The 21547-nt window shown below is 57.2% G+C and overlaps 2 protein-coding genes and 1 long non-coding RNA gene across 9 annotated transcripts; 2 read left to right on the forward strand and 1 right to left on the reverse strand.

Moving 5' to 3' along the window:
* Window positions 1-441: 441 nt before the first annotated feature.
* Window positions 442-14754, reverse strand: tgfbi (transforming growth factor, beta-induced). The gene is given in 19 exon segments (XM_057043488.1): window positions 442-937; window positions 1021-1045; window positions 1142-1209; window positions 1966-2068; window positions 2134-2258; window positions 2446-2576; window positions 2737-2873; window positions 3448-3590; window positions 3665-3802; window positions 4674-4886; window positions 4988-5089; window positions 5092-5128; window positions 5296-5442; window positions 6137-6301; window positions 6474-6631; window positions 6777-6841; window positions 13586-13684; window positions 14643-14682; window positions 14685-14754. Coding segments are annotated over 19 exon segments (2025 nt in total). The 3' UTR covers window positions 442-878.
* Window positions 2737-3494, forward strand: LOC130531520 (uncharacterized). The gene is made up of 3 exons (XR_008952124.1): window positions 2737-2894; window positions 3311-3334; window positions 3379-3494. It is a non-coding gene; the product is annotated as an uncharacterized LOC130531520 (long non-coding RNA).
* Window positions 9125-19618, forward strand: stard15 (StAR-related lipid transfer (START) domain containing 15). 7 transcript variants are annotated; one of them, XM_057043529.1, is made up of 7 exons: window positions 14683-14816; window positions 15997-16838; window positions 18622-18769; window positions 18843-18946; window positions 19054-19171; window positions 19238-19290; window positions 19361-19618. In XM_057043529.1, exons 2-7 carry the CDS (start codon window positions 16686-16688, stop codon window positions 19574-19576), a joined length of 792 nt encoding a protein of 263 aa, XP_056899509.1. In that variant the 5' UTR covers window positions 14683-14816; window positions 15997-16685; the 3' UTR covers window positions 19577-19618. The 7 variants fall into 7 exon arrangements, with proteins under 7 accessions (XP_056899512.1, XP_056899509.1, XP_056899511.1 ...); XM_057043530.1 differs by lacking the exon at window positions 14683-14816 and adding an exon at window positions 14876-14976; XM_057043533.1 differs by lacking the exons at window positions 14683-14816; window positions 15997-16838 and adding exons at window positions 14914-14976; window positions 15881-15961.
* Window positions 19619-21547: the final 1929 nt, after the last annotated feature.

Consider the following 21547-nt stretch of genomic DNA (forward strand, 5'->3'; position numbering starts at 1 on the left):
TTCCCTCTCTTTTCTGCAGTGATGTCAGGAGCTTTGATGTTAGCGCGGTCTCGTTTCGTTGGTTTGATGTCAGAAACATTGTTTGCAACTTATTTTCTGAAGGATCCTCACAGAAAAACCATCAAACCTCGATCGGTGGCCAGAGATGTTTGATGTTACCCAGAAGGGGGCGCTGTGGCGCCACTGAGCATTCTGAGGGGGGGTCACCTAGTGTACATTAACGCCTTTAAACTCGTGCACGTGCACAGAGATTATGACTGATTAAGTTGGTCTGACGGCTGTGACGCGTCGCTACGCTGCAGCTTTTTACAAACTGGTAAAAAGACGTAAACTTTGACTGAACCCAGAACAATCTCTCTCCCCCCCCTCTCTCCCTCCCTCTCTCTCCCTCCTCTCCCTCCCCCTCTCTCTCTCCCCTCTCACACACACACACACACACAGTTTGCCTTAGAGCTTAATTTTAGCTTTATTTTACAAACACATTTTTAAAAATAAAAACATGACAAACAAGCAACCCGATGATCAGGTTTGTTTGAACATGTGACATATAAAAAGGTTTCACACTTGGTAAAAGAGTTAAAAGTGAACGAGCGGTGAAGCTCCCTCCGATGACCTGACGCACGTTCGATTCTTGTTATGGCTAACTGGCTAACTGGCTAACTGGCTAACTGGCCAACTGGCTAACTGGCTAACTGGCCAACTGGCTAACTGGCTAACTGGCTAACTGGCGGCCTTTAACCGAGCTCCACCAATCAGACGACAGCGTCATGAGTGGGCCGACAGTCCTGAGCTGATGAGAGAAGAGATGTGGAGGAGGTACAGGGGAACTCAATGCTGCAGGTAAGGCTTCAGGTAAGGCCACGCCCCTTCAGGTGACATCACTGCATTTCCATTGTCCTGCTAGAGCGACTCTTCAACACCTTCTGGAAGAGATCGTCTGGAAAACAACCACAAACAACAGTGGCAATCCATCAGTGTGCACCAGAAGAAACAGGAAACAGGAAACAGGAAACAACTCACTGTCCTTGAAGCTGTTCACGCCAGCCTGTAAGACCCAGAAGAGACCACATTCATGGACCGTTTGACTCCAAGAACCAGTCACACAATCAGATGCTGCATGTTTGCGTGCTACACAACTCACCCTGGAGGGCAGCGCTGCTCTGGGGACGGCTGCAGGTCCGTCAGCTTGTTCTTGGTCCACCTTCAGAGCTGCAGAGACACAAAGAGACAACGTCTAAACTGCTGCAGGTTCAGGAGACTGTCTCCTCCTGGACCTCCAGAGCCTGTCTCCTCCTGGACCTCCAGAGTCTGTCTCCTTCTGGACCTCCAGAGTCTGTTTCCTCCTGGACCTCCAGAGTCTGTCTCCTCCTGGACCTCCAGAGTCTGTCTCCTTCTGGACCTCCAGAGTCTGTCTCCTCCTGGACCTCCAGAGTCTGTCTCCTCTGGACCCCCAGAGTCTGTCTCCTCCTGCTGGACCTCCAGAGTCTGTCTCCTTCTGGACCTCCAGAGTCTGTTTCCTCCTGGACCTCCAGAGTCTGTCTCCTCCTGGACCTCCAGAGCCTGTCTCCTCCTGGACCTCCAGAGTCTGTCTCCTCCTGCTGGACCTCCAGAGTCTGTCTCCTTCTGGACCTCCAGAGTCTGTTTCTCCTGGACCTCCAGAGTCTGTCTCCTCCTGGACCTCCAGAGTCTGTCTCCTTCTGGACCTCCAGAGTCTGTCTCCTCCTGGACCTCCAGAGCCTGTCTCCTCCTGGACCTCCAGAGCCTGTCTCCTCCTCTGGACCTCCAGAGTCTGTCTCCTGCTGGACCTCCAGAGCCTGTCTCCTCCTGGACCTCCAGAGCCTGTCTCCTCCTGGACCTCCAGAGCCTGTCTCCTCCTCCTGGACCTCCAGAGTCCAACCCTAACCCTAATAATCCTTCTGCATGCTTGTGTCATGTGACTGTCATGTGACTGTAGCAGAGACTCACGGAGAGGCTTGAGGATGCTCCCGATGGCGTGGACGACCCCGTTGGTGGCCATTCGGTCGGCGTCGGCGATGGCGACCTTGTTGACGTACACGGTGTAGTTCCTCTGAAAGACAGACAGGCTCAGCAGCAGCTCTACAGACGCCTTCAGCAGCGTGAGCAGAGACCGACCACGGCCAGCTCCAGCCTGGCGCCCTGCAGGGGCCGGACCCGGGTGTGCGAGCTCATCCCCCCGCTGACCAGCAGACCCTCACCCAGGTGATACCGCAGCAGCGCCGACAGCTCCACGCCGTTGCCTAGGAGATGGAGACCAGAACCAGGGTGAGCAGAACCAGGGGGAGCAGAACCGGGGGAGCAGAACCAGGGGGAGCAGAACCAGGGGGAGCAGAGCAAAACAGGGGGAGCAGAACCGGGGAGGGGAGCAGAACCAGGGGGAGCAGAACCAGGGGGAGCAGAACCAGGGGGAGCAGAACCGGGCACTCAGCATCAGCCGGCTGAGCTCGCTGGGCGGCAGCGCGTTGAAGGCCTCGTTGGTGGGAGCGAAGAGGCTGAGCGCCCCCTGCTGGCTCAACAGTTGCGTCATCCCTGCTGTCTGCAGGGCACCGACCAGGAGGCTGAGGGGGGGGGAACCTGAGATTACTGATCTGGGGTCAGAACTGGGGTCACTGAGCTGCACCCAGCGTCCCATTTAAGGATCAAAGGGCAGATGCTTGAGATGAAAGAGACTGAGAAGAACGTTGATCGTAGTTCTGACTTCATCAGTCACCAGCTCACCTGAAGCGGTCGTCGTCCTTCAGGACGTCCATGATTGTCCCTGTGGGCGGAGTCAGGAGTTTGTCCACAGTGAACAAGGTGGCAAAGCGTCCGGTCTTGTCATGAGCGGCGATGCAGGCGTTCTCGATGCAAAGGTTCTAGCAGAACAGTGAGAGAACGTGGGAATGTGGGAAGGTGGGAAGGTGGGAAGGTGGGAAGGGGGGAAGGGGGGAAGGTGGGAAGGTGGAAGGTGGGAAGGGGGGAAGGTGGGAAGGTGGGAAGGTGTGGAAGGTGGGAAGGTGGGAACGTGGGAACGTGGGAACGTGGGAAGGTGGGAACGTGGGAACGTGGGAACGTGGGAAGGGGGGAAGGTGGGAAGGGGGGAAGGTGGGAAGGTGGAACGTGGGGTGGGAAGGGGGGAAGGTGGGACGGTGGGAAGGTGGGAAGGGGGGGGGAAGGTGGGAAGGTGGAAGGTGGGAAGGGGGGAAGGTGGGAAGGTGGGAAGTGGGAACGTGGGAACGTGGGAACGTGGGACGTGGGAACGTGGGAAGTGGAAGGGGAAGGTGGGAAGGGGGGAAGGGGGGAAGGTGGGAAGGTGGGAACGTGGGAAGGTGGGACGGTGGGAAGGGGGGAGGTTGGGTGGGAAGGTGGGAAGGGGGGAAGGTGGGAAGGGGGTCACCCTCCCCGCTCAGACACCAGAACGTTGACAGCTGCTGAGGTTAGATGGCTCACGTTTCTGTAGACAAAGACTCGCAGTCGGAGTCCACCCAGCGTCTCCAGCTCCTGGCCGTGGTACAGAGCCTGAGAGGACAGCTGGCCCTTCACCAGGTGGTTCCGCAACAGTTTTCGGAGCTCTGGAGTCATGGCAACACTTCCTGTGACACAAACACCCACAGCTCCCTCAGAGACGCTCATCCAGGAGGTGGACCAGACCTGGATCTGGACTCACCTTTGAAGGCCTCGTCCAGGGGCGCCAGCATGGTCAGAGCCTCAGAGCCCTTCAGGTGCGACACCAGCCCAGCATCCACAAACAGTTTGGTTGCTACGGTAACAGACGAGCCTTCGGCCAACTCCAGCAAGACCTTGGCTGAACACGCAGGAACAGTGGAAGAACCGTTGTTGCTGTGGTAGCACAGGGCAACACAACACACACCCCGACACACAACACGTGTGACGGGGTGTGTGACAGGGTGTGTAACCATGTGTGTGACGGGGTGTGTGACAGGGTGTGACAGGGTGTGTGACAGGGTGTGTGACAGGGTGTGACAGGGTGTGTGACAGGGTGTGACGGGGTGTGTGACAGGGTGTGTGACAGGGTGTGTAACCATGTGTGTGACGGGGTGTGTGACGGGGTGTGTGACAGGGTGTGTGACAGGGTGTGTAACCATGTGTGTGACGGGGTGTGACAGGGTGTGACAGGGTGTGTAACCATGTGTGTGACAGGGTGTGTGACAGTGTGTGTGACCGTGTGTGACAGTTGCTAGCTGCTAGCTGAGTAGCAGTGTGCAGTTGTGCTGTCAGTTCTCTGGTTGCATTAATACTCATCACAGTATTAATACACTTCTCAGTCTTAATGATATTCCTACTCAGTCTTAATGATATTCCTACTCAGTCTTAATTATATTCCTACTCAGTCTTAATGATATTCCTACTCAGTCTTAATTATATTCCTACTCAGTCTTAATGATATTCCTACTCAGTCTTAATTATATTCCTACTCAGTCTTAATGATATTCCTACTCAGTCTTAATGATATTCCTACTCAGTCTTAATGATATTCCTACTCAGTCTTAATGATATTCCTACTCAGTCTTAATGATATTGCTCATAATTACAGAGCGGGACTGTCACAGCTGTTTGACGGTGTCACTTCGGCCTTTCCAGCTGTTTCAGCATCAGCGCAGCTCTGATGCTTGCTAGATGTTCCTCAACGGTGCTGCTGCGTCTGCGCCTGGTACCTGAGTCTGGGATGAGCAGCTCACTGACATAGTGCACGACACCGTTGGTTCCCAGCTGATCTCTCTTGGTGACGATGGCCTTCCCGTTCAGGGTCATCTGGTCTCCGTCACAGCCCACCTCCAGAGTGGCGCCCTGCAGCGTCTCCATGGCGCTCCCTGACACGATGGACTCGGAACACCGCACGTGTCTCAGCATGTGAAAGTTGAGCAGGTCTGAGGACACAGTCACAGCTCAGAGACAGCACAGCTGGACAGCACAGCTGGACAGCACAGCTGGACAGCACAGGTGAGCGTAAGTGCCTCCTGCTGGTCACCTCTGAGAGCTACAGGGTCTCCCAGGATCCTGTTCAGGGTCTCCTGAGGAATCTTCTGGAAGGCCTCATTCGTGGGAGCAAAGACGGTGTACGAGCCCTCACTTCCAACAAGGAGGTGAGACCTGCAGCAGCCATGGCCGCCTGGAACACACACACACACGAGCACACGCACACACACACGCACACACACACACACACACACACACGAGCACACACACGCACACACACGCACACACACACACACACAGGAAGTGTGAGTCTAGAAACCTCTGGGACTCTGCTGCAGCTGCCGACCGCCTCACGCTCACCCGCAGCCTCTCCAGGTTGTCGTCCAGGTCAATAATGGCGTTGACGTTGTTTGAGATGGCTGTAATGACGCGGTCGACCACGTGCACGATGCCGTTAGAGGCACGTTGGTCAGGTTTGATCAGACGAGCACAGTTCACCGTCACGATCTGAGGAGGAAGACGACCTTCAGCTACAGGCTGCTGACAACCATCAGGTCAGGGTCAGGGTCAGGGTTAGGGTCAGGGTCAGGGTCAGGGTTAGGGTCAGGGTTAGGGGGTTAGGGTCAGGGTCAGGGTTAGGGGGTTAGGGTCAGGGTTAGGGTTAGGGTTAGGGGGTAGGGTCAGGGTCAGGGGGTTAGGGTCAGGGTCAGGTCAGGGTTAGGGTCAGGGTTAGTGGGTCAGGGTTAGGGTCAGGGTTAGGGTTAGGGTTAGGGTTAGGGTTAGGGTTAGGGTTAGGGTTAGTGGGTCAGGGTTAGGGGGTCAAGGTTAGGGCTAGGGTCAGGGTCAGGTTAGGGCTAGGGTTAGGGTTAGGGTTAGGGTTAGGGTTAGGGTTAGTGGGTCAGGGTTAGGGGGTCAAGGTTAGGGCTAGGGTCAGGGTCAGGGTCAGGGTTAGGGTTAGGGTTAGGGGGTTAGGGTCAGGGTTAGTGGGTCAGGGTTAGGGTTAGGGTCAGGGTCAGGGTTAGGGTTAGGGTTAGGGGTTAGGGTTAGGGTTAGGGTTAGGGTTAGGGGGTTAGGGTCAGGGTCAGGGTCAGGGGGTTAGGGTCAGGGTTAGTGGGTCAGGGTTAGGGGGTTAGGGTCAGGGTTAGTGGGTCAGGGTTAGGGCTAGGGTCAGGGTTAGGGTCAGGGTTAGGGTTAGGGTTACCCCGTTGCTGTAGTGGTGGATGTGGACCGGGAAGTCCAGGTACATGGATGCAAAGGAGGAGCCATGTTTCAGCTCTTCAGACGTCAGCCGGCGATTGACCATGTGATAATGAAGAGCGTTGAGCAGCTCGATGTTCACGTTGCTGACCAGAGCGTCGAGGATCTCCTGCAGCAACACAGAGGAAGATTAGACGTGTCCAAACATCAGGCCCAGGTTAGTGTTGATAATTCTGTGTGTGTGTCAACCTGACCTTCATCTCACACACCACACACACACACACACACACACAACACACACACACACACTGGTGTCTGACTGGTGGCCGGGGAGCACTCACTGTGGGCAGGGCGGCCCAGGCCTTGTTACTGGGGGCGAAGAACGTGAAGCTTCCTGGACCTTCGAGCTCCTCCTTCAGCTTCGCCCGCTCAGAGTACATCTGAGTGGTGGAGGCTCCGATCACAGCCAGGGTGTTGTAGATGTTCACCATAGGCAGCTCTGCAGGAACGAGAGAAGAGCCGGCACCTTCAAACACTCACGTCGCTCTTTGGTATAGAAGAGCATCAGCAACCATGTTTGAACATTTTGGCAGAATCATTATTAGAGCACGAAAAGGCTCTTCTGTGGTTTCTGGAGGTCCTACCAGCAGGACAGCCTCTCGTTCCAGGAATCCGCTCATAACCTGGGCAGCACTCGTATGAAATCACCCTGTGGGAAGCAAGACACCATATGAGCATCCATTTCCTGTTTGCAGCTCAACCACTTCCTGTTTGCAGCTCAACCACTTCCTGTTTGCAGCTCATCCATTTCCTGTTTGCAGCTCATCCATTTCCTGTTTGCAGCTCATCCATTTCCTGTTTGCAGCTCAACCACTTCCTGTTTGCAGCTCAACCACTCAGGCTGTGTCCTAACCCCCCCTACAGGGAACAGGGAGCAAGTGAACGAGGGAACAGGGAACGAGGGAACGAGTGAACGAGGGAACAGGGAACGAGTGGGTTCAGAGATAGGCTGCTTGCTCGTGCACTACTTTTCACAGTGCATTGTGGGATACATTGCGTGCACTATGGGGGGGGGGGGTCCTCTCGGTGCCTCCAGAACCTCCCGATGTTCTGCAGCCTCAGAACCTCGTTAACATCACAGCAGACACATAAACTCCTGAGAGTGGAACATCAGCAGTTTCCATGACATCACCCACAGAACAACAACGCCGCCGGTTCTCCCATCATGCACTGGGAAATATGTTTGGTCTGGATCTGACCCGGTATGAGGAGGAGACGCCCCATGGAACAGCACAGGCTTCGGTGTGGGCGGAGCCTTCAAATCATCAACACCTTCAACATGAACTCCTGACAGGTGAGATCCAAACAACCTGCAGGAGACTTCCTGTCGGATCATGTGGACTATAATCAATCACGGAGACGTCCTGCAGCAGAACTGGGCTCCAGCTCCTGGACTTGGAAACACACCAGAGAACCAGAACCACCTCATGGAAAAACACTAAAGCACCAGCAGGAGAGCAAATAAAAGGCTCCGAGAGTCTGAGCGTCCCGGGTCTCAGGACCAGGCAGGAGACCTGGCAGGAGACCTGGGGACCAGGCAGGAGACCTGGGGACCAGGCAGGAGACCTGGCAGGAGACCTGGGGACCAGGCAGGAGACCTGGGGACCAGGCAGGAGACCTGGGGGCCAGGCAGGAGACCTGGGGACCAGGCAGGAGACCTGGCAGGAGACCTGGCAGGAGACCTGGGGACCAGGCAGGAGACCTGGGGACCTGGCAGGAGACCTGGGGACCAGGCAGGGACCTGGGGACCTGGCAGGAGACCTGGGGACCAGCAGGAGACCTGGGGACCAGGCAGGAGACCTGGCAGGATACCTGGCAGGAGACCTGGGGACCAGGCAGGAGACCTGGGGACCTGGCAGGAGACCTGGGGACCAGGCAGAGACCTGGGGACCTGGCAGGAGACCTGGCAGGAGACCTGGGGACCTGGCAGGAGACCTGGGGACCAGGCAGGAGACCTGGGGACCAGGCAGGAGACCTGGGGACCTGGCAGGAGACCTGGGGACCAGGCAGGAGACCTGGGGACCTGGCAGGAGACCTGGGGACCAGCGTCCCACTGCTGCTTCCTGCCCACCCCCAGGTCTGAATGTGGTGGAAGGGTTCCTGTCCCAGCTGACGCTGCTGGGAGCTACTGGGTGCTACTGGGAGCTACTGGGAGCTACTGGGTGCTGCTGGGTGCTACTGGGCGCTACTGGGTGCTACTGAGCGCTACTGGGTGCTACTGGGAGCTACTGGGCGCTACTGGGAGCTACTGGGTGCTACTGGGTGCTACTGGGAGCTACTGGGTGCTACTGGGCGCTACTGGGTGCTACTGGGTGATACTGGGAGCTGCTGGGAGCTACTGGGAGCTGCTGGGGGTGATACTGAGTGATACTGGGTGCTGCTGGGAGCTACTGGGAGCTACTGGGTGCTGCTGGGTGCTACTGGGTGCTACGGGAGCTACTGGGAGCTACTGGGAGCTACTGGGAGCTGCTGGGAGCTACTGGGTGCTACTGGGAGCTGCTGGGAGCTACTGGGAGCTGCTGGGTGATACTGGGAGCTGCTGGTGCTGCTGGGAGCTACTGGGAGCTACTGGGAGCTACTGGGTGCTGCTGGGAGCTGCTGGGAGCTACTGGGAGCTACTGGGTGCTGCTGGGAGCTACTGGGAGCTACTGGGTGCTGCTGGGAGCTACTGGGAGCTACTGGGAGCTGCTGGGTGATACTGGGTGATACTGGGTGCTACTGGGAGCTGCTGGGAGCTACTGGGTGCTACTGGGTGCTACTGGGAGCTACTGGGAGCTACTGGGTGCTGCTGGGTGCTAGGGTGCTTCCGTGGAACAGCGTTTCCATGCCAGATGTGTGTTTTGGCTCAAGCCTCTGATTATTCCAGCAGATGGAAGCTGCTGGCACGGCCACAAAGATGGCGGCGGCGCTCCGGCAAAGCAAACACAGCCGCCTGCACAAACTGGCCCAGCATCAGCCAATCAGAGGGAGGGCAGCGGCGTGGCCTCAAACATCAAAGGTGGTGAAAATGATCAAAGGGAGTCCAACTAGTTCTGTCAGGGTTCTGGATGGTCAACAACCATCATCGATCACATGATGACAGCAGGTGAAATTAATGTGGGGGGGGAGTGGGGAGGGGGCGGTGGTGGGGGGTTGGGAGTGTGGGTGTGGCGCGGGGTGAGTGTGGGTGGGGGGTTGGGGGAGAGTGTTGTGTGGGGGGGGGGGGGTGGTGGGGGGTGAGTGTGTGGGGGGGGTTGTGGTGGTGGGGGAGGGTGAGGGTGGGCGGTGTGGTGTGGGGAGGCGGGTGGGGGGGGGTGGGGGGGTGAGTGTGGTGTGTGGGGGCGGCGGCCGGGAGGACCGTGGGGCGGTGTTCCACTGGTGGGAGTGTGTGTGTACGAACGGGGGGAGTGTGGGGGGGTGTGGGGGGGCGTGTGTTGGTGGGGGAGCGTGGCAGGTGTGTTCCTTGGGGGGTGGGTGAGTGGTGGTTCACGAGGGGCCGGGGGGTGTGTGGGGGTGAGGGGGTGGGAGGGGGTGGTCGGCGGGAGGGGGTGTGAGTGGTGGCGGGCCAGGGGGGTGAGGGGGGGTGTGGGTCGGGTGGGTATAGTGGGGGGGGGGGGGGAGGGAGTGCGGCGGGAGGAGTGGGGGGGTGGGGGGAGGGTTGGGGGGGGTTGGGGGGGGAGGGTATTGTGGGGGGGGAGTGATTTGTGGGGGTGGGGGGCGGGGGGGGGGGGGGGGGTCTTGAGTGGGATGGGGGAGGGAGTGTGTGGGTGGGCGGTGAGTGTGTGTGGAGGGGGAGGGGGGGGGGTGAGTGTGTGTGGGAGGTGAGGGTTGTGTGGGGGGGGGTGAGTGTGTGGGGGGGTGAGTGTGGTGTAGGGGGGTGTGAGTGCTGTGGGGGGGGAGTGGTGTGGGGGGGGGGGGGAGTATGTGGGGTGGAGTGGGTGTGGGAGTGAGTGTGTGTGGGGGTGAGTTTGTGTGTGTGGGTGAGTGTGTGGGGGGGGGTGAGGTTGGGAGTGTGTGCGGTAGGGGGGTGAGTGTGTGTGTGGGGGGTGTGTGTTTGGGGGGAGTGGAGGATGCGAGGTGGGAGTGTGTGGCGACGTGGTGAGTGTGTGTGCCTGGGGGGGGTGGGTGAGGGCGTGTGTGGGGGGGGGAGGGGGGGTGGTGGTGGGGGGGGAGGGGGTGTATGGGGTGGGAGTGTGGGTAGGGGGGGTCGGGGGGGTGAGGGTGTGTTGGGGGTGTGTGTTGGGAGGGGGGGGAGGGGTGTGGTCGGGGGTGTGTGAGAGTTGTGGGGGGGTGAGTGTGTGTGGCGGGAGTGGGGAGGTACGGTAGTGTGTGGGGGGTGAGTGGGGGTGTGGGGGGGAGGGGGGGGTGGGGGGGAGTGTGGGGGGGGAGGGTGAGTGTGGGTGTGGGGGGGGGGATGTGCGTGGTGGGGGTGGGTGGTGGGGTAAGTGGGTGGGGGGGGGGAGGGAGTGGGAAGGGAGGGTGATGGTGTGGTGGGAATGACGGGAGTGTGGGGGGGGGGCGGGAGTGAGGGGGTGCGGGGTGAGTGATGTGGGTGGGGGGGGGGGAGTGTGGGGGGGGGTGGGTGTGTTGGTGGGGGGGGGGTGGAGGGGGATGGAGCGGGGGAGAGTGTGGGGGCGTGGGTGAGAGTGGGAGGAGTGAGGGTGGAGGTGTGGGGGGGGGGGAGTGGGTTGGGGGGGAGTGAGTGTGTGGGGGGGGGAGGGGTTTGCAGGGTGTGGGGGGGTAGAGGGTGTGACGGGGTGGAGGTGGTGGGTGTGTGGGGACTGAGTGTGGGGGGGGGGAGTGTGGAGGGGGAGGGGGTCTGGAGTGCGTGGGGGTGGAGGGGGTGAGCCATTGTGAGGAGTGGTGGAGCCTCCAGTGGGGGGAGGAGTGTGTGGGTGCGGGGTGGTGGGGGAGGGGCGTGAGTGTGTTGTGTGGAGGCGGGTGGGGAGAGGGGAGGGGGGGGTAGGAGGGGGTGGGGTGGTGCGGGGGTGTGGGGGGGGTGAGAGGGGTGTGTGGAGGGGGGGAGGGTGTGGGGGGGGGAGGGCCTGGGGGGGGGGGTGAGTGAGTGTGTGGGGGGCGAGTGTGGTGTGGGGGGGTGAGGTGTGGGGGGGTGAGTGGGGGCGATTGAGTGGGGGGGGGGGTAAGTGTGGGGGGGTGAGGGTGGGTGTCGGGGGGGGGTGAGTGGGGTGTGGGGGTGGGCGGGGGAGGTGTGCTTGCGGTGGAGGGAGCGGAAGTGTGTGCGGGGCGGCGGAGCGTGTTGGGTGGAGGTAAGTGTGGTGGGGGGGGGGGGGGGGGGGGGGAGGTAGGGAATGGGGGAGTGAGTGGGGGGGAGTGGGGGGGGTGGCGAGGGGGAGGGGGGGTGGGGAGTGTGGTGTGGGGGGTGTGTGGGTGTGTAGGGGGGTGGCGATGGGAGTGAGTGTGGGGGGCGTAATTGAGGGGGTGTGTTGGGGAGTGAGTGTGTGTGGGGGGGTGAGGGTGGGGGGGGGTGGTGTGTGGGGGGGGGGAGGGGGCGGGTGGTGCGTGAGTGGGTGGTGGGTGGGGGTGAGGGGGTTGGTTGGGGTGGTAGGGTGAGGGGAGTGTGCGTGAGGGGGGGGGGGGGGGGTGTGGGGTCGGGGGGAGTAGGGTGTGGGGGGGGGTGTGGTGTGGGTGGTGGGGGCGTTCTGGGTGTGGGAGGCGTGAGTGTGTGTGGAAGGGTGGAGTGTGTGGTGAAGGGTGTGTGTGTGGGGGGGTGTGAGTGGTGTGTGAAGGGTGGTGGGGTTGGGGGGGGTGAGTGTGGGGTGTGAGTCCGTGTGGGGGGTGAGTGTGTGTGTGGGGGGGGTGTGTGTGTGTGGGGGTAGGTGTGGGGTTGAGTGTGTGTGGGGGTGAGTGGGGTGTGGGGGGGGGGTGTGTGGGGGGGGGTGTGTGTGCGGGGTGAGTGTGGGGGTGAGTGTGTGGGTGGGTGAGTGTGTGTGTGGGGGGGTGTTTGTGTGTGTGTGTTTAGTGTGTGTGTGTGTGGGGGGGGGTGAGTGTGTGGGGGGGGGTTGTGTGTGTGTGTTTTTGTGTGTGGTGTGGGGGGGGGGGGGGGACCATGACACAGGATCGGGCAGCCTGGTGTATTTTGATCCAATTGGCTGATTCTATTGGTCGGTCCTGTCAGGCTCAGCTGGGTTGCCATGGTAACCAAAGCTGCTCCTCAACAGGCAAAGTGTCAAACATCGTTAAGGTGTGATTCCAAGAATGTCTGACAAATACACAGGATACACACACACACACACACACAGACACACACACACGCACAACACACACCACACACAGACACACACACACGCACACACACACACACAGACACACACACACACACACACACACACACACACAGACACAGGACACACGCACACCACACAACACACAACACACACACACAGACACACGCACACACCACACACAAACACCACACACACACAGACACACACACACGCACACACACACACACACACATGCACACACACACGCACACACTCTTGACAGCCTTTGGGTTCCAGAGCTGCTGTTTGCTCTCATTCTGGGGGAGGGGTCACCAGGGAGTTGTGAATGTTTCTTTGACTGACCTCTGACCTCTAGCTATCGGCCACTCTCTCTCTCTCTCTCTCTCTCTCTCTCACACACACACACCCAACACACACTGACTGGTGTGTGTGTGACCGCTGGGTCCAGTTGCAGCTTGACGTTTCTCTGCTTTACCAACAACATGAAGGTTCTGCGAGAACGTCCGAGGGGTCAGAGGTCAGAGGTCAGGGTCAGGGGCAGAGGACATTCGCCTTTCATGGCATCGCTGGCTCCACCCTCCCCTGCACTGTCACCTTCAGTCTGGTCTGCAGAACCACTGAGAACCACCAAGATGTCAAGATCCTCAAGGGAACTCTGGGAGTTCTGGGAACTCTGGGAACTCTGGGAGTTCTGGGAACTCTGGGAACTCTGGGAGTTCTGGGAACTCTGGGAGTTCCGGGAGAGCTCTGGAAGCTCTGGGAACTCTGGGAGTTCTGGGAACTCTGGGAGTTCTGGGAGTTCCGGGAGAGCTCTGGAAGCTCTGGGAGTTCTGGAGCTCTGGGAACTCTGGGAGTTCTGGGAGCTCTGGGAACTCTGGGAGAGCTCTGGGAGAGCTCTGGAAACTCTGGAAACTCTGGAAGTTCTGGGAGCTCTGGGAGCTCTGGGAGTTCTGGGAGCTCTGGGAGCTCTGGGAGTTCTGGGAGAGCTCTGGAAGCTCTGGGAGTTCTGGAAGTTCCGGGAGCTCTGGGAGCTCTGGGAGTTCTGGGAGAGCACCAACACCAACATTCGGAAGGTGTGAAAAGAGCGGACACTGATGTTTGTGCCAGATGTTGGTGGTCCAGAGGAGACGGAAGAAGCGAGCCAGTCAGCCAATCCCAGCGTCACTTACGTGGGCTTCCCGCAGACCTTCCGATGGTACCACTGTTTACAGTTGGTGAAATATTTCCTGTTGGAATCTCTGAGATGCTGCATGGCACAAACGTTGGGCCTGGAACAGAACAAGTCAAGAACAGTCATCTGGTTATTCCTGTTATTCCCGTGTTATTCCTGTTATTCCCATTATGCTGTGTTATTCCCGTGTTATTCCTGTTATTCCTGCTATTCCCGTGTTATTCCTGTTATTCCCATTATTGCTGTGTTATTCCCGTGTTATTCTGTTATTCCACGTATTCCTGTTATTCCCGTGTTATTCCTGTTATTCCGTGTTATTCCTGTTATTCCATGTTATTCCTGTTATTCCCGTGTTATTCCTGTTATTCACATTATTGCTGTGTTATTCCCGTGTTATTCCTGTTATTCCCGTGTTATTCCTGTTTTCCCATTATTGCTGTGTTATTCCCGTGTTATTCCTGTTATTCCCACGTATTCCTGTTATTCCCGTGTTATTCCTGTTATTCCCGTGTTATTCCTGTTATTCCCATGTTATTCTGTTATTCCCGTGTATTCCTGTTATTAACATTATTGCTGTGTTATTCCCGTGTTATTCCTGTTATTCCGTGTTATTCCTGTTATTCCCATTATTGCTGTGTTATTCCCATTATTGCTCTGTTATTCCCGTGTTATTCCCGTGTTATTCCTGTTATTCCCGTGTTATTCCCATTATTGCTGTGTTATTCCCGTGTTATTCCCGTTATTCCCATTATTGCTATCGATCCTCAGACCGAGGCTTCAGTCACATCTGCACCGTCTGACGTTAAACTTGTCCAAATGTCCAAATCTAATTTCCAAATTGGAAAAATGTATTTAGTTCTTTTTTAATTGTGATTTTTTAAATTAATTAATGTAATTCATGAATACCATCATACGGATTAATACAAAAACGAACATTTGGACTTTTATAAAAGTTTATGAGAACACGGACCAGCTCCTGCACCGCAGGTTCTGACCCGGGTCTCCCGTCAGAACCGTAAATGACGTCAGCTGAGCCGCGGCCCGCTCACACTCACCCCTGCTGGCTGCCCCGGATCCGGCTGTGCCGCAGCACCGCTGGTACGGAGACTGCGTCGCGCACGCAACCAGGACGAGGCTCAGACCCAGGACCGAGACCAGGACGTTCATCTTCAGCCACAGGAATGATATGCTCGTGTTCTGTCGGTGTTCCGGACTCCGCAGACCTGGAGGTGGGGCGGTTTATACGATCCAGAACAGGCGGAGGCGGAGCGGGGGAGGCGGGGTCGAGGGGCCAAACGCGCCACAGAACCGAGTCCTGGAGCTCCGCAGACCTGCAGCTCTGTGAGGTCCAGTGGTCTCGGACCTGACTGGTTCTCCACAGACAGACAGGTAGGCAGGAAGACAGGCAGGCAGGCAGGAAGACAGGCAGGCAGGAAGACAGGTAGGCAGGAAGACAGGCAGGAAAAAAGAAAGAAAGAAAGAATTCCTCAGCAGTAATACAGAGAACATTAATGTCACCCTACGCCCCCTGCTGGACGCTACAAACCCTCCTGCCTGTCTCTCTGCCTGTCTCTCTGTCTGTCTGTCTCTCTGCCTGTCTGTCTCCCTGTCTCCCTGCCTGTCTCTCTGTCTCCCTGCCTGTCTCCCTGCCTGTCTCTCTGTCTCCCTGTCTCTCTGTCTCCCTGCCTGTCTCCCTGCCTGTCTCCCTGCCTCTCCTCATCTAATGCCCATTAAAGGTCAGATCTGGGAGCGCTGGCTCCAGCCTGGGGGGGGGGGGGGTTAGGGTTGGGGGGGGGGGGGGGGCGGCTGTTTCTCCTGCAGCTTCAGTCGAGATGCTTGTTGAAGACGTTGACCTACTTCACGTGGTGTCTGTCTCTCTGCCTGTCTGTCTCTCTGCCTGCCTCTCTCTCTGCCTGTCTGTCTCTCTGTCTCCCTGCCTGTCTCTCTGCCTGTCTCTCTGTCTCCCTGCCTGTCTCCCTGCCTGTCTCCCTGCCTGTCTCTCTGTCTCCTGCCTGTCTCCTGCCTGTCTCCCTGCTGTCTCTCTGTCTCCCTGCCTGTCTCTCTGTCTCCCTGCCTGTCTCCCTGCCTCTCTCCCTGCCTGTCCCTCTGTCTCCCTGCCTGTCTCTCTGCCTGTCTCCCTGCCTGTCTCTCTGTCTCCCTGCCGTCTCCCTGCCTGTCTCTCTGTCTCCCTGCCTGTCTCTCTGTCTCCCTGTCTGTCTCCCTGCCTGTCTCCCTGTCTGTCTCCCTGCCTGTCTCCCTGCCTGTCTCTCTGCCTGACACGGAGCGTCTGCAGATGGTCCCAACGGGATAAAGAACAGAAGTTTTCCTGATCCCAACGCTTCCCTTGCTGCTGCCAGATGCTACGAGCTACGAGGTTTGACCTAAATTCTTCCTCCTCTGACTCTGCAGGAACTTTTTCCTCTTGTAAATATTTAAAAGCAGGAAAAGATCTCGCGTCCACCTGCAGCCGGACAACAGAACACCTTCAGCAGGAAGTGGCTGTGCTGACAGGAAACAGCCGATCCGACACTGTCGCCTTCAACATTCAACACAATCTTTATTTAAACTGTCAAACCCATCTTTGATTTTCTGGAATCTGATACGAGTCGATTTAGTACAACAAGCTCCGCCCACTGCTTCACCTGGGGTCAGGCCCTGATGCTTTCACTGACCGTCGGAATTTGCAGTTTCCTTGAAAGCCACAGATGAGTGAAGCGCCATGAAAGAGCGTCTCAGACTGACCCAGCAGCACCTGGAAGCTTCCAGAAGATGAGGCGCTCGGCTGTGGTTATTACAGCGTAATAAACACACCTTCAGCCTGCTTTCAACAAGAAACCAAACGGATGCACACCTTTAAAATCCAGTTTTATATTCAGGAAGCTCCAGAACATTCCGAGTCTCTTCCATTGGAGCAGCGGGCAGGTGAGCTTGGATCCATCAGAAGAAGGTGTTGGTCTCCTGAACTCTGGTCAGAGTGAGAGGTCTGGGCGCCCTCTGCCATCCCTTCATTATTCACCCAGGCTGTGACGTCAGAACCCTTTTAAGCAGCAGGTTTGGGGCTGGTCTGTAGAAGCCATCACACAGCGGAACCGTCCAGCATGCAGGTCCAGATCCCGGACGACTCGGACTTTGTCTCGTTCAGAGACCAGTGTCTGGGGACGGAGGGCTGGGTCAGCCACTACAGCAAGAGGGGGGCCACAGTGTGGTGTCGTGAGGAGGGGGAGGAGAACCGCGGTGTCCAGAAAATCAAGGTGAGCACCAGGAGGGTCTCCGGTGGACTCCAGCCTGATCGGGTCACCTCAGGCCCTGGGGAGGACTCAGGTTCCCGTAGCCTAGGTCTTTGTCTCCAACCTCTGCAAAGTCTTAGAAGCTTTAAACCATCAGGGCTGAGTGTCGGTCAACCAGGTAAGGTCAGAGCGTGAAGGAGCTAATGCTAATGCTAATACCAACGCTCAGAGGGAACATCCAGTTAGGATGAGTTGTACAAAGGTGATCGTTCTATGACGTGTGCGTGTGAAGACCTCCAGAAAATAATTCTTTCAAGTGAAGCACCTTGATCTACGGCCACCAGAGACCTTCTGGGACCTTCACAGCCGTCACAGGACCAGAACACCCAGCAGCTGGGACGGGTCCGAGCAGGAGCTCACGTCTCGTCTGAGCTCTTGTGGATCTTCATGAACCTGAACCGTTGGAGTTCTCAGTTCCGTTCTTTGTTCTCATCCTCAACGTTTAAAGACACTGTTTCACCTGCTTCTCAAGCTTCTCCTGATGACGTGTGAGCTGTCAGATGATCCAGGAGCAGCTTTACTGGAACATTTCAGCTGACAAAGACCTGAAGCAGCAGCTGCTGAATGATTGATGCTGCCGCTGCTGCTGATTGAGTTACATGCAGTGGAAAACACGCCTGAGGTCTGTCAGAGGACGCGTCCTGCTGGGGACGTCTGACGTCTGTCAGAGGACGCGTCCTGCTGGGGACGTCTGTCAGAGGACGCGTCCTGCTGGGGACGTCTGTCAGAGGACGCGTCCTGCTGAGGACGTCTGTCAGAGGACGAGTCCTGCTGAGGACGCCTGTCAGAGGACGCGTCCTGCTGAGGACGTCTGTCAGAGGACGCGTCCTGCTGAGGACGTCTGTCAGAGGACGCGTCCTGCTGAGGACGTCTGTCAGAGGACGAGTCCTGCTGAGGACGTCTGTCAGAGGACGCGTCCTGCTGAGGACGCCTGAGGTCTGTCAGAGGACGCGTCCTGCTGAGGACGTCTGTCAGAGGACGCGTCCTGCTGAGGACGTCTGTCAGAGGACGCGTCCTGCTGGGGACGTCTGTCAGAGGACGCGTCCTGCTGGGGACGTCTGTCAGAGGACGCGTCCTGCTGGGGACGCCTGAGGCCTGTCAGAGGACGCGTCCTGCTGGGGACGTCTGTCAGAGGACGCGTCCTGCTGGGGACGCCTGAGGCCTGTCAGAGGACGCGTCCTGCTGAGGACGCCTGTCAGAGGACGCGTCCTGCTGGGGACGCCTGAGGCCTGTCAGAGGACGCGTCCTGCTGGGGACGTCTGTCAGAGGACGCGTCCTGCTGGGGACGTCTGACGTCTGTCAGAGGACGCGTCCTGCTGGGGACGCCTGTCAGAGGACGCGTCCTGCTGGGGACGTCTGAGGCCTGTCAGAGGACGTGTCCTGCTGAGGACGCCTGTCAGAGGACGCGTCCTGCTGAGGACGTCTGACGTCTGTCAGAGGACGCGTCCTGCTGAGGACGTCTGAGGTCTGTCAGAGGACGCGTCCTGCTGAGGACGTCTGAGGTCTGTCAGAGGACGCGTCCTGCTGAGGACGTCTGACGCCTGTCAGAGGACGCGTCCTGCTGAGGACGTCTGTCAGAGGACGTGTCCTGCTCTGAGGACATGAGACCCGAAGGGATCCAGTCAGTCTCTCCGAGAGGGCGGAGTCAACCACATTAGCTGGGGCAGAGGCGGGACTACACCTGGGATAATAAGCCCCGCCCAGCTCTGTTCCTCTGAAACGTGATCATTATGTCTTTCTGTCTCAGATGAGGATTGTTTGTAAGGACGTGGACGCTGAGACGTTGTACGACGTCCTCCATGACACCAGCTATCGCAGCAAGTGGGACACCAACATGATCGACACGTACGACATCGCCAAGCTGACCGCCAACGCCGACGTGGGCTATTACTCCTGTGAGTGAAGCTAACTCACGTAGCATCATGCTAGCACCGTGCTGCTCCGCTTCAGGCTGTGTTCTGTGTGCAGGGAGATGTCCAGTCCCCCTGAAGAACAGAGACTTTGTGACCATGAGGTCTTGGCTTCCTCTTGGGAACGACTACCTGATCATTAACTACTCCGTCAAACACCCGGTGAGCAAAGTCTGAGAGGAGCAACATCTGAGCTGCTCCACAAAGATCAGACAAACGACCCGTGGTCGTCGGGTAGGTCATAACGCTGCAGCCATTCGTCTCCATAGCAACACCCTCCCAAAAAGGGCTACATCCGGGCGGTGTCCCTGCTGACCGGATACCTGATCCAGCCCACTGGAGCCACCTGCTCCACCCTGTACTACCTGACCCAGGTGGACCCCAGAGGTGAGGTCATGGAGCACACGGTAGCATGGCTCTAGCTAACCATGACCCCCCCCCATGTGTCCACAGGGTCCTTACCTAAGTGGGCGGTGAACAGAGTCTCCCAGTTCGTAGCACCAAAGGTAAAGTTCTCCTCTCCTGTCGATGAACCTTTCCTGGTCATGTGACCTCCGTCTGTCTCCACCCCCTCAGGCCATGAGGAAGATCTACAAAGCAGCTCTGAAGTATCCAGAGTGGAAGATGAGACACAGCCCAACCCTGAAGCCCTGGAGGTTCCCGGAGCAGAACGTGCTGCCGAGCATCAGCGTGTCCGAGCTGAGGCAGCAGCGGGTGGATTCTCTGGAGAACATCGACGAGAGCGGCGTGAGCGAGGAGAAGGTTCCTCACAGCGATGACGAGGAGACATAAACTCAGCAGGACGTCCTCCTGCCTGCTGGCGTGTGTGTGTGTGTGTGGTGTGTGTGTGTGTGTGTGTGTGTGAGAGAGAGAGAGAGAGAGAGAGCGACACACATGAAGTGAACCTGAACGCATCATTCTCAGCATTACCTACTGGCTTGGTGGCACCGGGTGTGTTCGGTGTGTGTTCGGTGGCACCGGGTGTGTTCGGTGTGTGTTCGGTGGCACCGGGTGTGTTCGGTGTGTGTTTGGTGGCACCGGGTGTGTTCGGTGGCATCGGTGTGTTCGGTGTGTGTTCGGTGTGTGTTCGGTGGCAACGGGTGTGTTCGGTGGCACCGGGTGTGTTCGGTGTGTGTTCGGTGTGGCACCGGGTGTGTTCGGTGGCACCGGGTGTGTTCGGTGGCACCGGTGTGTGTTCGGTGTGTGTTCGGTGGCACCGGGTGTTGTTCGGTGGCACCGGGTGTGTTCGGTGTGTGTTCGGTGGCAACGGGTGTGTTCGGTGTGTGTTCGGTGGCACCGGTGTGTTCGGTGTGTGTTTGGTGGCACCGGTGTGTGTTCGGTGGCACCGGGTGTGTTCGGTGTGTGTCGGTGGCACCGGTGTGTGTTCGGTGGCAACGGGTGTGTTCGGTGTGTGTGTTCGGTGGCAACGGGTGTGTTCGGTGGCACCGGTGTGTGTTCGGTGGCACCGGGTGTGTTCGGTGTGTGTTCGGTGGACCGGGTGTGTTCGGTGGCACGGGTGTGTTCGGTGTGTGTCGGTGGCACCGGTGTGTGTTCGGTGGCACCGGGTGTGTTCGGTGGCACCGGGTGTGTTCGGTGGCACCGGGTGTGTTCGGGTGAACTCAGATCAGTTTGGTTCCTTTTACTGATCAATAACCATTAACAACACTCCACATTTAAAGGTTCGTATTTTTCCAGCCCGTTTAAACATCAAAATGTAACAGAATGTTTATATCTGTGATGTTAGCATGCTAACCTGCTAGCGCTGCTAGTCCTGTAATACCGCAGATCCTCTCTAGAGGTGATACCCTCATATTACAACAGCTCAGTTTCCATATTTCAACAATTATTTTACTTTGAAAGAAATCACGAAGTTCTAAACTCGCTTAGAGATTTTCATCACCACTAACAAAAACAACAACAAGTCTTGGAAAGAGTTTAGAGAGTTAAGTCCTGAACTCTGTCTGATCTCAGATGCCTTGTTTTGTTAAATATGTCATAACGATTTTAAAGATCCTGGTTTAAATTGGTTTTTAGACAAAAAGAGTGTTTTTTAATCTTTGTTTCTTTCTGAGCGAGCTTATCCTTCGTCTGAGTACCGCTGCTGACCGCACGGGGGCGCTGTTGGCCAACAGTTTGAATACTTTGGACATTTCTTCGTGAGGCCTTCACGGACTTCACGACTAGTGGGATTTGCACCCTTTTCTGGACGAAGGTTTCGTTTCCCGTGTGTGGCTGCAGGACAGGATGTGAAGAAGAAGCTCCAAACATCTCTGCCAGAGGAAACGTCTGCTTCCTGGAAAAGCAGCTGGTCTCCTGCTCCTGACCAGGCGCGATTGTCTCAGGCACTTCCTGTTTCCTGCCTGCACAGTTCTGATTGTTGTTTTGTTCTTGAGGAGGAAACTGCCCCTCATGAGAGAAGTCCTTCTCAGTCCTGTTCTTCCAGAGAGCGTTAAAGAGACAGTCGCTCATGTTGCCTCCTCGTATCCCTTTGATCACGAATAAAATCATATAACTTCTGGATTCTACTTTTCCTTCTTTGACTGAACTTGTATTTGTTTTGGATCCGCAGTACAGGTTGGGCTTTCAAAGTTACACTTTGGAGATGAATATGACCCACAAGAGTCACATGGAGCCTTTTGTACATCTTTCCCTGTAAATCAGTAGAAGATCAATCAATCAATCAATCAATCAATCATACAAATCTCCAACATACATAATCCAAGTCAAGTATTTTATTGATAAAATATAATGCTCCTAATTGTT

Source organism: Takifugu flavidus, chromosome 9, assembly GCF_003711565.1.
Source record: "Takifugu flavidus isolate HTHZ2018 chromosome 9, ASM371156v2, whole genome shotgun sequence".
Lineage (NCBI taxonomy): Eukaryota > Metazoa > Chordata > Actinopteri > Tetraodontiformes > Tetraodontidae > Takifugu > Takifugu flavidus.